Here is a 15,438-nt window from a genome sequence, read left to right as displayed (position 1 = left end):
GTAAATGCAATTTTAATACAATACAATTCATTGGTATTATAGTGCTTATAATAATACCACGGAGTTGCCTTCCCAGTGCAGTTAGATATTTATTTTTTTCATTTTATATACTTAATTTTTTGCTCAAGGTTCAGTCCACACTTGCATTTCCGGTTGATAGTTTCCAGTATTGGGTAAAGATCCGCATGAGTGAGGGCTCCTCCTCCTAAGGATTTTATTAATTCCCGTTGTTATTAAACGAATGTCCGGTAACGTTAAACCAGTTTATTTTATTTTTTCGTAGTCCTTTCAATTTTCCCTATTTCCTATTTATTTAATTATAAGTTCATGCTTGGACCTAAGGAGGAATTTCCACAGTTGGTACCTTGTATAAGTGCTTTGAATGGGCCGGTTCTGTCCTGTACGGAGTACCAGCACTTAATTATTTTGAGAGGGAGAGTACCGGCACTTCTCAAGAGTGACATAATACTTTTTATTGGAGAGTCCCGGCACTTCTCAGACACAAGCAGGTACTCTTGTGCATAGTATGTGCACGTCTATGTTTCCATTTCAAGCAGTGCCATGTACCCTTTTTTCCAGATGCCAAGCGGCTGATCGGCAGGCGCTACGACGACCCAATCGTGCACTCCGACATGAAACACTGGCCCTTCCAGGTGATCAACGACAGCGGGCGCCCAAAGGTTCAGGTGGAGTACAAAGGTGAGCCCAAGAGTTTCTATGCGGAGGAGATCTCCTCGATGGTCCTCGTCAAGATGAAGGAGATTGCGGAGGCCTACCTGGGCAAGGTGAGTGCGAGGCAGCCTCCGGGCTGAAGGCATCGCTGGAGTGAGGGTGAAGTGCGGCTGTGATTGGGCTGCCTGTGCTGGAATGAAGGGTGCCTGCCGCCAGGGCAGACACGACTCACGTTTTTGGTACCTTTAATGAGGGAAAAACTAGCACACGTGGTTACTGCATTACAAGCTAGAGCCGTGATTTTCAAACCTCAACGCCATGCCGCTTTAAGTACAATAATCTAATTGGGAGACCCCCCCTCCCAAAATGCAAACATTTTATCGCAGTTCTTTAAAATGGTAAATTGCGCAAGCGAAAGAACTTTACTGGGGCTTGAGGGCAACCCTATTAAATGCCATCACGATCGATGCGCAGTCGTGCTTTTGCCGGGTAAGGGCATCTTATTAAAAAAATTGACAGCACCGCGCATCTTAATTTTTTCTTGGAATTCCAAAAGTGAAATGAAACAATGTGAGCACAGGGTAAAAAAATGTGCAAGCGACTTCAGAGAACTTCAAAGAAATGTTAACACATTTGGCCAAATTCACTTGTAATGCGGACCTTTTTGTCCCATTCCGTGCACCGTTGAATGTGAAGCTGAATGTCCAAAAAGCAACGTGATGTTGACTAAAATACGAAGACTCAAGAAGTGGGGCTACCTTGAAGCATAAAAGATGTCAGGCCTAAGCTTGGGTCCAACTGTGGCCTCGCATAAGGTTTGATGAGGTTGGGGACACGTGCAATACACCTTCAATAATCCACATCACAACAGGTGATTTAAACAAGGATGCTTGTTCTGGCAAATGCAGAAAGTGCTGACTGGCCTTGATGGTACTCGCTGCAAGAACTGAACTCCAGCTTGCCTCGTAAAGGGCCTGATGGACTCCAACCAGGCCACAAATGTGTCCATGTGTCTGGCATAAATGGACCGTGCACTGAAAGCCCTAACCGGAAGGATGACGTACACAACCTCGGGTGGGAGATCGAAAGCAGTCCATCGCCGCCGTCCATTCTGCGCGCATGGAGGTGTCGTTTGAGCAGGTTTGGGTGCAGAACCCTGCCATTCTGCTGCATTGGAAGATCCTCCTGGGGGGGGGGGGGGGGGGGGGGTAACCTGAGCACTGAGCAGGGGACACTCTTACGACCAGAACTTTCCAATGCCACGCACACGTTGCTGGCGCCATCCTGAACCACTAGGATGGATTGGGCCGGTCCGTCCTGAGCTTCCAAACTCGGGGCAGTAAGGTGCACGGGAGTCTGCGCTCTACTCCAGCAAGAGTTTTTGCAGGAACTCCAGCATGTTAAAGTTTTCATACTGCACGTTCGCGGCAGTGGCTAAAAGTTGTAAGTGGGCTCCCCCCCCACTGATGCAAGTTGCTGTGTTCCACTTCGGGATGCATCTGCTATACTCTATGTCTAACTGTGCTTCTTCACCCTAGTGTTCAAGGATCCCATCTGGTGGCTCACGATTGGGGTACGCCCCGATACTCCAGAGACACAGATCCTCTTGGCACAGGACGCCACACTGCCCTCTTGTTGCATTACCACCTGACTGAACCCTCTTCAGAGGGACACGGGACAAGCGGGCGTTTCCGGGCCTAGCTGTGGGGTTCAGGCATTTTACTGCTGCTGTCTCTGGGCCCATCCTGCTGTGCTTCCCGAGCGTCTGGGCCAGGTACGCCTTCGGCGCTTGATCCTCAGTAATATCGTGGTCCGAGCAGTCCATGTCTTCCCAGGGGTGACAGGAGGTAGACACAGGGGTGTGAACACAGGCTCACAACTCAAAACACACGTAGCGGCAGCAATAAATGATTGTCTGGTGAAATACTTACTTTTATGAAAGTAAGAGCAAAAAGTAAAATACGATGGTTCATAAACAATGCAGATTCCTGAGGTCCGAGCGCTAGTGTTGAATAGGTGGGTCCCTGACTCTCGCTCCCCTCTAGCTCGCGGTGATTTCCCTTTTACTATAGGCAACAATCGGGTTATATCCCACTAATGGTCCGTCTCAGGAGTCCCCCTCCGACTTGTGTTTTAAAGTCTAGTGTTCGGCACTGAAATGCTCTCTGGTAAGCAAGTTTCCCCCAGGGCCTTCTGCCCGTAATCAGTCTTACCCGCCAGTCTCTGTGCTCACCTGCCTAGTGGGCACTGAGGCTGCAGGAGCTGCCTCAGGGAAGTCTTTCACTTGACTGGCTCGGGAGGGCTGCGGCGGGGTGTCCTCTAGTGCTACGGCCAAGAGGGGGTTCTCGATGCTTCTCTGACGCTTAGAAAATTATGCGACGATTCTGACGCTGGTCCTCCGTCATAGTTCAAGGCACCACGGGGGGCCTCCTTCTGCCCTCTGCCATTGTCTATCTTGACCAGACCACTGTTCTTGCTTTGCCCCGGGGGCCGCCCCCTCCGGCATACGGGGTCACGGTTCCTCCACCTGCGCACAGGCAACGGTCTGATCGGCGCAGCAGTGTTGCGAATCCCTTAAACAGAAAACGAGGTGTTTGGCAAAACAGGAACAGTTTGTTTAAACATTACGGCCGGGAGAACAGGTACAGGCACAGGGTCTGAGGACTGTCTCAATTTACAATCTGTAAACGATATTCTTGCATACAAAATCTGACAAGTTGTAAAAGTTTCTGGTATACTACCCTATTGGTTGAGGAATGTTAGTTGCTCCCTTTGGAGTCATAAATCAATTGCCGCCAGGGCAGACACGACTAATGTTTTTGGTACCTTTAATGAGGGAAAAACTAGCACACGTGGTTACTGCATTACAAGCTAGAGCCGTGATTTTCAAACCTCAACGCCATGCCGCTTTAAGTACAATAATCTAATTGGGAGATCCCCCAAAAATGCAAACATTTTATCGCAGTTCTTTAAAATGGTAAATTGCGCAAGCGAAAGAACTTTACTGGGGCTTGAGGGCAACCCTATTAAATGCCATCACAATCGATGCGCAGCCGTGTTTTTGCCGGGTAAGGGCATCTTATTAAAAAATAATTGACAGCACCGCGCATCTTAATTTTTTCTTGGAATTCCAAAAGTGAAATGAAACAATAATGTGAGCACAGGGTAAAAAAATTTGCAAACGACTTCAGAGAACTTCAAAGAAATGTTAACACATTTGTCCAAATTCACTTATAATGCTGACCTTTTTGTCCCATTCCGTGCACCGTTGAATGTGAAGCTGAATGTCCAAAAAGCAACGTGATGTTGACTAAAATACGAAGACTCGCTGAAGTGATTGCAAGAAGTGGGGCCACCTTGAAGCATAAAAGATGTCAAGCCTAAACGTGGGTCCAACTGTGGCCTCGCATAAGGTTTGATGAGGTTGGGGGCACGTGCAATACACCTTCAATAATCCACATCACAACAGGTGATTTAATCAAGGATTGTTGTTCTGGCAAATGCAGGAAGTGCTGACTGGCCTTGATGGTACTCGCTGCAAGAACTGAACTCCAGCTTGCCTCGTAAAGGGCCTGATGGACTCCAACCAGGCCACAAATGTGTCCATTTGTCTGGCATAAATGGACTGTACTGAAAGGCCTGACAGGAAGGATGACGTCCACAACCTCGGGGTGGGAGATCGAAAGCAGTCCATCGCCGCCGTCCATTCTGCGCGCATGGAGGTGTCGTTTGAGCAGGTGTGGGTGCAGAACCCTGCCATTCTGCTGCATTGGAAGATCCTCCTGGGGGGGGGGGGGGGGGGGGGTAACCTGAGCACTGAGCAGGGGACACTCTTACGACCAGAACTTTCCAATGCCACGCACACGTTGCTGGCGCAATCCTGAACCACTAGGATGGATTGGGCCGGTCCGTCCTGAGCTTCCAAACTCAGGGCAGTAAGGTGCACGGGAGTCTGCGCTCTACTCCAGCAAGAGTTTTTGCAGGAACTCCAGCATGTTAAAGTTTTCATACTGCACGTTCGCGGCAGTGGCTAAAAGTTGTAAGTGGGCTCCCCCCCCCACTGATGCAAGTTGCTGTGTTCCACTTCGGGATGCATCTGCTATACTCTATGTCTAGCTGGCACTGCTGGCTGTGCTTTTTCACCCTAGTGTTCAAGGGTCCCATCTGGTGGCTCTCGATTGGGGTACGCCCCGATACTCCAGAGACACAGATCCTCTTGGCACAGGACGCCACACTGCCCTCTTGTTGCATTACCACCTGACAGAACCCTCTCCAGAGGGGCACGGGACAAGCAGGCGTTTCCGGGCCTAGCTGTGGGGTTCAGGCATTTTACTGCTGCTGTCTCTGGGCCCATCCTGCTGTGCTTCCCGAGCGTCTGGGCCAGGTACGCCTTCGGCGCTTGATCCTCAGTAATATCGTGGTCCGAGCAGTCCATGTCTTCCCAGGGGTGACAGGAGGTAGACACAGGGGTGTGAACACAGGCTCACAACTCAAAACACACGTAGCGGCAGCAATAAATGATTGTCCGGTGAAATACTTGCTTTTATGAAAGTAAGACCAAAAAGTAAAATACGATGGTTCATAAACAATGCAGATTCCTGAGGTCCGAGCGCAAGTGTTGAATAGGTGGGTCCCTGACTCCCGCTCCCCTCTAGCTCGCGGTGATTTCCCTTTTACTATAGGCAACAATCGGGTTCTATCCCACTAATGGTCCGTCTCAGGAGTCTCCCTCCGACTTGTGTTTTGAAGTCTAGTGTTCGGCACTGAAATGCTCTCTGGTAAGCAAGTTTCCCCCAGGGCCTTCTGCCCGTAATCAGTCTTACCCGCCAGTCTCTGTGCTCACCTGCCTAGTGGGCACTGAGGCTGCAGGAGCTGCCTCAGGGAAGTCTTTCACTTGACTGGCTCGGGAGGGCTGCGGCGGGGTGTCCTCTAGTGCTACGGCCAAGAGGGGGTTCTCGATGCTTCTCTGACGCTTAGAAAATTATGCGACGATTCTGACGCTGGTCCTCCGTCATAGTTCAAGGCACCACGGGGGGCCTCCTTCTGCCCTCTGCCATTGTCTATCTTGACCAGACCACTGTTCTTGCTTTGCCCCGGGGGCCGCCCCCTCCGGCATACGGGGTCACGGTTCCTCCACCTGCGCACAGGCAACGGTCTGATTACCACAGCAGTGTTACAAATCCCTTAAACAGAAAACGAGGTGTTTGGCAAAACAGGAACAGTTTGTTTAAACATTACGGCCGGGAGAACAGGTACAGGCACATGTGGCAAAATAGGAACAGTTTGTTTAATTAAACATTACGGCCGGGAGAACAGTTACAGCCACAGGGTCTGAGGACTGTCTCAATTTACAATCTGTAAACAATATTCTTGCATACAAAATCTGACAAGTTGTAAAAGTTTCTGGTACACTACCCGATTGGTTGAGGAATGTTAGTTGCTCCCTTTGGAGTCATAAATCAATTGTCTACTGGTTACCACAGATGGGCCGTCTCCCTCGCGTGGGCACAGCGTTGGCCAGTGGATACATGTGTAGGTGTCCAGCATGAGGAGGACGTGATCACTATGTGTGGTAGGCCCTGATTGGCTATGTTTGCCTAACTTTTATGGCATCTGACTTTATGGTGATTTTAGGAGCAGACGTACCCGTCCAATCATGTGCGCTGTATTGGGGCAGTCTCCTGCGACCCTTGAAATGTCACTGTGCCCATCTGTGGGATTGATCGAGTTTACTGCCTGAGAGTTAGCCTGCCAGCTACGCACACTCCCACCTGCTTGACTACATATTTGCAAGCTGTGGCTGATATAGAGATCATAACGGGAAATTCTATAAAAACGGATAAGATTTTATCAAAAAATACATCCAATTCCATATATGTTAGCAATCTTTATGGCGCCCCATATGGGGGTCGGCAATTTGATACCACACAGGCTACCGCACGATACGCAGAACTATAAGGTTGGGATATTTGACCGGTGCTGTCCAGAAACACCACTGCAGGCTGTCTTTTGGAAATAATATTTAAAAAAAGAATTCTCCAAGCCACAGATAAGGAATGCACGTGTAAGGAAGCTGTACTTTACCGGTGTTCCGCAGCCTTTAATGGAAGTGAGATATCGGCTGCTTGAACGACTTGGAAGGCAGCAAAGAAGAGGGACGCAGGAGTTGAACCAATGGTAAGTAGCAGGCGGGAATAGTGTTGTAGTTTTGATTACAGCAGGTCTCACAGACAGCGCATGCGCGCTCGGAAATCGCGACCTAAAAATGATACGAATAAACTGATAAGCAGACGAACTAGAATAGCAGAAGAAACTGATAAAGTCCTATTCTGGTGAAAATGAATAGCATATTTCTGTGAAGGTGAGATGAGAAACTTTGGGTGGATGGGACACACAATGTATGTCACATAATAAAATGTCACCAAATGTGAGTGGATATTATGCAGCAGGTAACTGGTTGGAGAGTTTTGTGTAGATGGTTTCCGTTCTGTATACGAGATGATGGGGTGGCATCTGAGGGGTGCAGCGTTCTCATAAAGGGGGGCAACGGTGACTGCTGCAGGAGTGCTTTGTTGAGAGGTGCAGGCCCGTGTTTACACGCGAGGCAATAGTGTGAACTCGCAATGTCATGTGAAAATGTATGTTCACCACGAGTACAATGGTATTGTGCAGCATTGGTGAAGTCCTAGGCTTTTGTGTACACAACCTGCCATTTTCAAGTCACTTGAACACGTGATCCCCGCGCACCGCAGCGTCACGCCACGTTTTGCACTTGTAGCATTTTTGGGGAATGCATTCCATGTACAGTTGAGTATGACGTACAGCTCATGGCTATATTCTGTTTTGCATAAATGGTTGTATGTTTCATATTTTTATTTTTAAATATATTTATTCTAGGTCTTGGAGTATCGCCCATGATGTTCATTTATATAATGTTACTTTTATCCAACTCCCGATAGGCCCTGGTATAGGGTTAACATTCTGTTACTAGGCCCCTAGTGTTACAGGATTTGCCCAGTGCTGTGTTCTCATTCGTTTTCCTGCGCAAGCGTCGGTAACAGGCTTAATGCTGAGATGGTGTGCAATTTATGCCTAGTCTGTGTTTCTCCTTTATTTGTGTTTCCTATCCATGGCTTGGTCTCCACGTTTTTCATTTTTTTTATTTTTGTTTCCTATTTTTCTTTTCATATTCTCCACTTTTCTTTATCTATGTCTCTCGTTGTCTTTCGTTGCTCTTGAGGCTGGCACACCTGTTCATCTCTGTGCCATCTTTATCGCCACTCCTTGCTTCGATCTTATTTTGGAATTGGGAAATACTTGCATAGCAATAAAACCCTGGGGTAACCTAGCGAGGATGGTTGGAACTAGTTCTACTCTTAAAACAAGTGTGTAGTTAAACAGGTTTATTCTGACCAGGCTAGGCTTTGGGCGTGGTTCAATGGGGAGGGTTGTTGCAGAGCCCCGTACCCAACACAGGATGGCGATTTCTGCAACGTTGGCATGAGACGCTTTGTCACAGCCGTGCCTGCACCCGCCGGTGCCCGTCTTCACAGGGGCTCACACAGCGGCATGCAGCCGCCCTGTTGTGTCCGTCGTGCCCCATGCAGGCAGAGACCGAACGGGCAGACTCCGAAACTGCAAAATACCAGTCCTTGGGCGCCAGGGCAGTGAAATGTGGGGTACCTGCGAGTGTCTGGGATGCATAGTTCTGCACCCCAGCAAAGGTTCTGAACTCGGCTGGAGTGAATGACTGCTGTGTAAAGAGTGAATGACTGCTGTGTAAAGAGTGAATGACTGCTGTGTAAAGAGTGAATGACTGCTGTGTAAAGAGTGAATGACTGCTGTGTAAAGAGTGAATGACTGCTGTGTAAAGAGTGAATGACTGCTGTAAAGAGTGAATGGCTGCTGTAAAGAGTGAAGTACCGGAATCCGTGTGTGATGCTCTGGCGCAGTCTATTTTTACATTTACAGGCAAGAGTAGCAATGAATGCCCACTTGCTTGTCAAACACTGCATGTCACGGGTGCTGCCCTCCTCAGTGGCTCCTCTAACTCCATCTTCTCCCCTTTCCCTTTCCACAGCCCATCAACAATGCGGTCATCACGGTGCCAGCCTACTTCAACGACTCCCAGCGCCAAGCCACCAAGGACGCGGGCACCATCTCCGGCCTGAATGTGCTGCGGATCATCAACGAGCCCACAGCTGCTGCCATCGCCTACGGGCTCGATAAGAAGGTAATGAACGCGTTGTAAAGCGCGTTTTACACATGCCCAGTGTGCTGGCCGAAGCTCACGTCCAACAGTGGTCGAAACACTTGCTTTGAATGAACCATGCTGGGTTTCTGTGGTCAGAGAGGACTGTCCTAGAGGAAAACAGGCTGGTCGGGGTTTGTCAGATGTTAAGTATGCCGGGCCTGGGACTTGGACCCAACCCTACTGACTTGGGTATCTCCTGGATTGTCACGGTCTACCTAGCGCTGGTGCTTTCATAGGAAAGGAGTTCCTGTCTGCGTAACGTAGTGGACATGCCCTTGAATGCAGCATGGCTGAAGAGCGCGCTGGAAGTAGATGTCGTTCTGGAGCTGCACAGCGCCTGCCCTTGGACTTCTAGTCCTCTGACAAATACATCTCAAAGCCATGTGAAGGGGCGGGGGGAGGGAGCAGGCTCTCAACACAGGAAATAAGCCCGTTCTCAACCCAGATCGAGATGCCAGCCCTTGTCCAGGGTGCCCTCTTAGATAAGTCAAGGAACAAGTCTAAACAGCGGCCTAGCATGAGTAAACCGGCTCTTGAACATACAGAGGCTCCAGCCCCTCTTTAGAGAACTGCAATAAGTGTTCAGAAATCAGATGCTGCTGTCGCTGGTGTCAAATCTGGAGCCGATGCGCACCGAGGTCCAGGGCCATATTCAACTTCACAACCGGTCGAGGCCTTCAAAGAGTTGATGCTGCTAAGTTCATCCTGGTGCCCGCTGGTGCATCTTCTTGCACATTGACCTAGCAGAGCCCCCAGCCTCCGTAGCCCTGGACCGCTTGGGCCTGGCACAAGTTACCCTGCTCGCCCCTGGCGCCCGCCTTTGCGTCTGCTCTCCTGCCGATTGGCTCTTGAGAGGCTCCTCTATTGGCACTGGTTCTCTGACCGGTTTCTGCTCTAGCTACAGAACTTTGGTCACTGTCCCTCCCATGCCATACTGTGCAATTACTAAGGCGTAACCCATTTTTGACAGAACTCCTCTCCGGTCCCCTTGCCTCCTGAGCAACACTTCAGTAGGGTTGAGTCTCTTTTGCTACTTTTGAGTACGACTCTGATGTCTCACAGTGTCTTTAATCTGCTTAACATGAAAATAATGAGGTGGCAGACAAATTGTTACATCATTACACTGGTACTTGCTTGGTTGTGGGCTTGCATAATGCCACTGATCGAATTTTCTCCCGAATTGGCCCTTGATTCCCCAATGGGGTCATCAGCGTGAAATGGAGCCTCTTTGAAGTTGTGGTCCTAGGGCAGAGGCACTGGACCTGCCTCATCCCACTGACGATGGCCAACCTGATAAATCTTAAACCCTTCGCCGCCAGGCCGCCCCTACCCCGTGCCATGCCCTTTTTGACTACTTGGGGTAGCTTGCGCTTAGGCCCCCATTACTTTGTCCACATAAGGTATCCATGCCAAATTGGCGTCTTTTCTTCCTACATTCTGGGGAATCTTTGTGGATTTTCTTCAAGGGGACTGAGAAATTTGGCATAATAAAGCTAAATGTAGGGTTTTTTTGGGGGGGAAATGGGATAAAAGTGCTGCAGAAGAAAGTGTATGGTTTCTTTATTTCAAATAATATAAACGGAGGGTTTGCGGTGCTAAAATCACCATCTTCCCAGCTTTCAGGAACAGGCAGACGTTTGTTAGAAAACCAAACTTTTCCACACAGTTTTGGCATTTTACTGGGACATAGCCTATTTTTCCTATTTTTTTGTGCTTTTAAACTCCTTCCAGTTAGTGGTAGAAATGGTTGTGAAACCAATAATGGATGCTGGAAAGCTTTACATTTCTGAAAAGTAGACCAAATTCTGAATTCAGCAAGGGGTCATTTGTGTAGCTTTAAGGTTTTCCAATGGAAAGTAACCGTTGAAATAAATAAATATTGAAATTTAGTTGAAAAAAAACAGCCATTTGTTCCTACATTTTCACCTGTAACTTCTTCTAACTATGGTAGATTTTTGAAAGCCTTATACCTTTATGTCAGCAAGACCCTTCTGGTTGCTGGGTTATATGAGGCCTGTAGGTTCACCTAGAACCCGAAGTACCTATAGTCAATAACTGAGTTGCACCCTGCCATGTTTTTTCGTTGTGTACCGGGTACACAGCAATTCATTTGCTAAAATACAGAGTGAAAAAGCGGCATCAAGTAAACCTGTATATTTCTAAATTTGGAACAAGATATGGAGTTTAGAAGCAGTGGTCACTCCAGTATTGGAACTTTCATAGCTTCACGTGCTTGAATCCTTCCCCGTCGTTGAGATGGGAGTCGGGACTCCCATCTCGGCGACGGGGAATGATTCGAGCATGTGAAGCTATGAAAGTTTCCAATACCGGACAACTACAGTTATGGGTAAGTAACTTATTTTCTTACTCCATTATTGGAACTTCAAAAGATTCTCATGCTTGAATCCTTCCCCGTCGTCGAGATGGGAGTCCCGACTCTTGTATGGTGATGTCCCGAGCCAGTTAAACAACCTCAATGTCTGCCTTACATAATTTTTTTTAGAAAAAGGTGGGGTTGGGCCTGTAGATAGCAGACTAGGCCTCTTATAAAGTAGAATCAACAGTACAATGTATGGGTGCTTTAATTGGATTATTCCATTTAACAAAAAAGCCACATTTTCTAATATAGTGGTCTTAAGTGATTTATTTCACACTTATTTTCTTTTTTAGAAGTAATTATGAACATTTCTAACATGTCTTTCATTAGAAGGACAACCTTTTTTGGGTATTTACATATATACTGTTTAGACGAACAAAAATGTTTAACATTCAAATACAAAAACACAACAATTGTGAAACGGGCCAGTCCTTCACACTCTAATTAGAATACATGGCGGAATTGTCTTTTGTGCTTCAAAATGTACATCCTGCCAGTGAACGCTGGTTGGGATTGTGTGGTAAAACCGGCCAGTTTCCGTGTTCGCTAACTACTAACAGTCTGTTCACAATAAAATCTTTTGCAACCAGCTTTGTCAAACCAGACAAAAGCAAAAGCGTTCACAGGCAGGACGTATATTTTGATTGATGCACAAAAGACAATTCCGCCCTGTGTGCCGATTGGAGAGTGATGGAGTGGTCCCTTTCACAATTGTAGTTTGTATTTGAATGTTAAACATTTTTTGTTTGTCTTCAGTATTGTGAAATGTATATATGTATATAACCAAAACCGGTTGTCCTTCTAATGAAAGACATGTTATAAATGTTCTGAATTAAAGCACCCGTTCCCTGTACTGTTGATTCTGCCTCACAGAAATGGCAAACTGGCTCAGTAACAACACACTGAAATTTAACTTGGGCAAGACAGAGTTCCTGTTCTGCTCTAACAACAAAGTTCCCAGCCGACTCCCAGATAACTTCTGGCCATGGACAAAAGCTGTGGATCTGAATATGGCTAAAGGAGTGTGAACATTGGAGGGGTGCAGATAGATGCGAAAGTCTCCATGCTAACTCAGGTTAATAAGACAGCGGCCACCTGCCCTGGTCTCAGCGTTCCCTGGCTCCCGCAGCCGGCAAGGAAGCTGGCGGCGCGGTGCACAATTCCGAGCAGGATTGACTGCTGCGATGCCTTCCACTGGGAATTCCAGACTCTGCTTAAAAGGCTACGTAGAACGCAGGTAGTGGTGGCTGAATAGCCCTCCATCAATCATGGGCCGGTTCAGCAAATGCAACTGAAATAACCCCGCTGGCTGCCAGTGAAATAGAGGCATTTTCAAAGTATTGTGTACAGTCTATAAGGCCCTCGATGGATCGAGACCCAGACTCCTAGAGGATCAATTCACCTATTTTAAACCAGCGAGGAGGCTGAGGTCATCTTCAGCTAACCTGGTGCATGCGCCCAGGTTTAGGAAAACCAGGGTAGGAGGGGGGAGCGTTTCAAGTTGAGGCAGCACTAGCCTGGAATAAGATGCCCAGCTCCCTCCGATCAAACAGAGGCCGTCTTAGGTTTAGGAAGAACCTAAAAACCGGGCTCTATCCCAAATAAACCAAGAACTGATGTTTCCAGTCTTTCTGATCTTTCAGAGGAACTCTGATAGCGCCAAGATACCTGCAGGTGAACGTTGTTGTGCTTTACAAATGAAGAAAAAAAAAAGTTTTCCAAGAACATTAGCGAGGGGTCCTGTGCTGGGGCATGTACTGCATTACCGCCACCTGTAAACCCCCTCCCCGGCCCTGCTGTTGCCTAATTCATGAACTCCGTCAAGGTGAGAAACTGAAGCCTCTTGATGTAACGTGGACCCAAGAAATAAAAAACCTTTTTGTTTATGAAATAAAAAAACCTGTAAAAGTTGAGACTTAATCGGTGTTTGCAGCTTCTTTATTATATTGCACACAGTAACTATCCCTCGACATCTTCCAGGGTAGAGAACCGGTGTTACAGGTTGGTAGTTTTTTTTATCATAATTACTTAAAACAAAGTTGATAGTTGCCAGAAGAGTGCAGCGCAGTTAGCGGAGTGTATTTTATTGCGCGATCTAAGCTGCCTGGTGGCTCTCCACTTGTCAGGAAGCGCGCGCTCACCTCTCGCTCTTTGCCTCTCCTCAGGTGGGCGGCGAGCGGAACGTGCTGATCTTTGACCTGGGCGGCGGCACCTTCGACGTCTCCATCCTGACCATCGAGGACGGCATCTTCGAGGTGAAGTCCACGGCGGGCGACACCCACTTGGGGGGCGAAGATTTCGACAACCGCATGGTCAACCACTTCGTGGGAGAGTTCAAGCGCAAGCACAAGAAGGACATCACGGACAACAAGCGAGCCGTGCGCCGCCTGCGCACGGCCTGCGAGCGCGCCAAGCGCACCCTCTCCTCCAGCACGCAGGCCAGCATCGAGATCGACTCGCTCTACGAGGGGGTGGACTTCTACACGTCCATCACCCGCGCCCGCTTCGAGGAGCTCAACGCCGACCTCTTCCGCGGGACCCTGGAGCCCGTGGAGAAGTCCCTGCGCGACGCCAAGCTCGACAAGGCGCAGATCAACGACATCGTCCTGGTGGGCGGCTCCACCCGCATCCCGAAGATCCAGAAGCTGCTGCAGGACTTCTTCAACGGGCGGGAACTCAACAAGAGCATCAACCCCGACGAGGCCGTGGCCTACGGGGCCGGTGAGTGGCCAGCGTGTCCGGGAGCAGCGTGTTGAGCAGACGAGTCCACACCGCCGGAGTGCACGTGTGGGAATGGGGGTGTCAGGTGCTTGGAGGGGCACATTAGGGCGTGGATGAGCGAGTTGAGATCGCATGAATGCCGAGGTTGAAGCCTGTCCTGAGAGTCGAAGGAGCCCTGCTGTGCGGATCCGGTGGCCGGGTGGATGCGTGTTTTTTCCAACAATCTTCTGAACCTAGTGCAGAATGGAAGTGTTTCTATTCCATAAACATGGAATTGGAGTTAATTTCAAAGAGCGCTTAGACTTTCTATAGATGTATTCCTGGTGGGAAAAGACTTCAGTGAATGATACATTGGTGGTCTTTTACTCTGCTTAGATATCACCTTTGCCCCCTTCACACAAGTGATTCCTTCTTGTTAAACACCTATGTTGGTAATTTTTAAATCTCCAGTAGGCCTGGTATATTTGATTAAGCCGCTAGGGTGCAGTTGAGCAGGTGCTCGATGACGTAGCCGCGGCATTGCGCCATGCTCGCGTGTATCTGGCGCGGCGGCGCAGGCTGGCTGCCCGCACTGCGGGTGCAGCAGGCCGGGCTTTCATCATCTGGGAAGTGTGGCATGGAATGTGGGCTGCACCTGCAGCGGATGCAGCCCTGGAGGTACTTGGCGCAGCTTAACTGCTGGTGCGCTAAAAAGTTTGCGGGTACACTACAAAGGGCATGCACCCCAGTTTGTATACAGGCTGCAACTGTGGTACAAGACCAAGGGAAGGGAGCCTGGGTGGGGCAGTATGCACATGTCCTCTGAATGGCACCCTGTGAAGTGTTTGTGGCCTCTTCTCTTTGCAGCTGTCCAGGCGGCCATCCTGTCCGGGGACAAATCTGAGAACGTGCAGGACCTGCTGCTGCTCGATGTGACCCCTCTGTCGCTGGGCATCGAGACTGCAGGAGGGGTCATGACAGCCCTCATCAAGCGCAACACCACCATCCCCACCAAGCAGACGCAGACCTTCACCACCTACTCCGACAACCAGCCAGGTGTGCTCATCCAGGTGAGCTGCGGTGGCGTAGAGGGAAGGGGAGGGCTTGTAGAGGGGGGTTGGGGGCAAGGGAAAGGGTAGGTAGTTTTGTAGTCTGATGCATTTGCTTGCTGTTAATAATTTGAGCTTCAAGTCTGTTTTCTTAATGGTTTAATAGTCAAGAAGGTATACATGAAGCGTAGGTGTATCTTGCGTGAGTTACTGAACCCCACAGGCCCCCACACACTACGGCAATCTCCGAATTGTTTCTATTCAGTCATCGGAAACTTGATGCTGGAAGACTAGGCTTTCTTTACAAGCGAGTCTGTGACAGATTCAAGAAGTTACCGAAAATGGTTGTTCAACATCCAGCAAAAGACAAGTTCAGTGAAGAAGCA

General features: G+C 48.8%; 1 protein-coding gene across 1 annotated transcript in view; it reads left to right on the top strand.

The window, feature by feature from the left end:
* Window positions 1-15,438, top strand: part of LOC146808925 (heat shock cognate 71 kDa protein-like) — a 70,554-nt gene that overhangs the window by 9,882 nt on the left and 45,234 nt on the right. Inside the window, exons 3-6 of the mRNA XM_085615727.1 lie at window positions 580-785; window positions 8,753-8,905; window positions 13,469-14,024; window positions 14,871-15,073. Coding sequence (XP_085471853.1) covers window positions 580-785; window positions 8,753-8,905; window positions 13,469-14,024; window positions 14,871-15,073 — 1,118 coding nt within the window. The remainder of the gene's footprint in view (window positions 1-579; window positions 786-8,752; window positions 8,906-13,468; window positions 14,025-14,870; window positions 15,074-15,438) is intronic.

Source organism: Triturus cristatus, chromosome 7, assembly GCF_964204655.1.
Source record: "Triturus cristatus chromosome 7, aTriCri1.1, whole genome shotgun sequence".
In the NCBI taxonomy this organism is placed as follows: Eukaryota; Metazoa; Chordata; class Amphibia; order Caudata; family Salamandridae; genus Triturus; species Triturus cristatus.
Note: the sequence above shows the minus strand (reverse complement) of the source record. Positions and strands in the feature narration are given on the sequence as shown.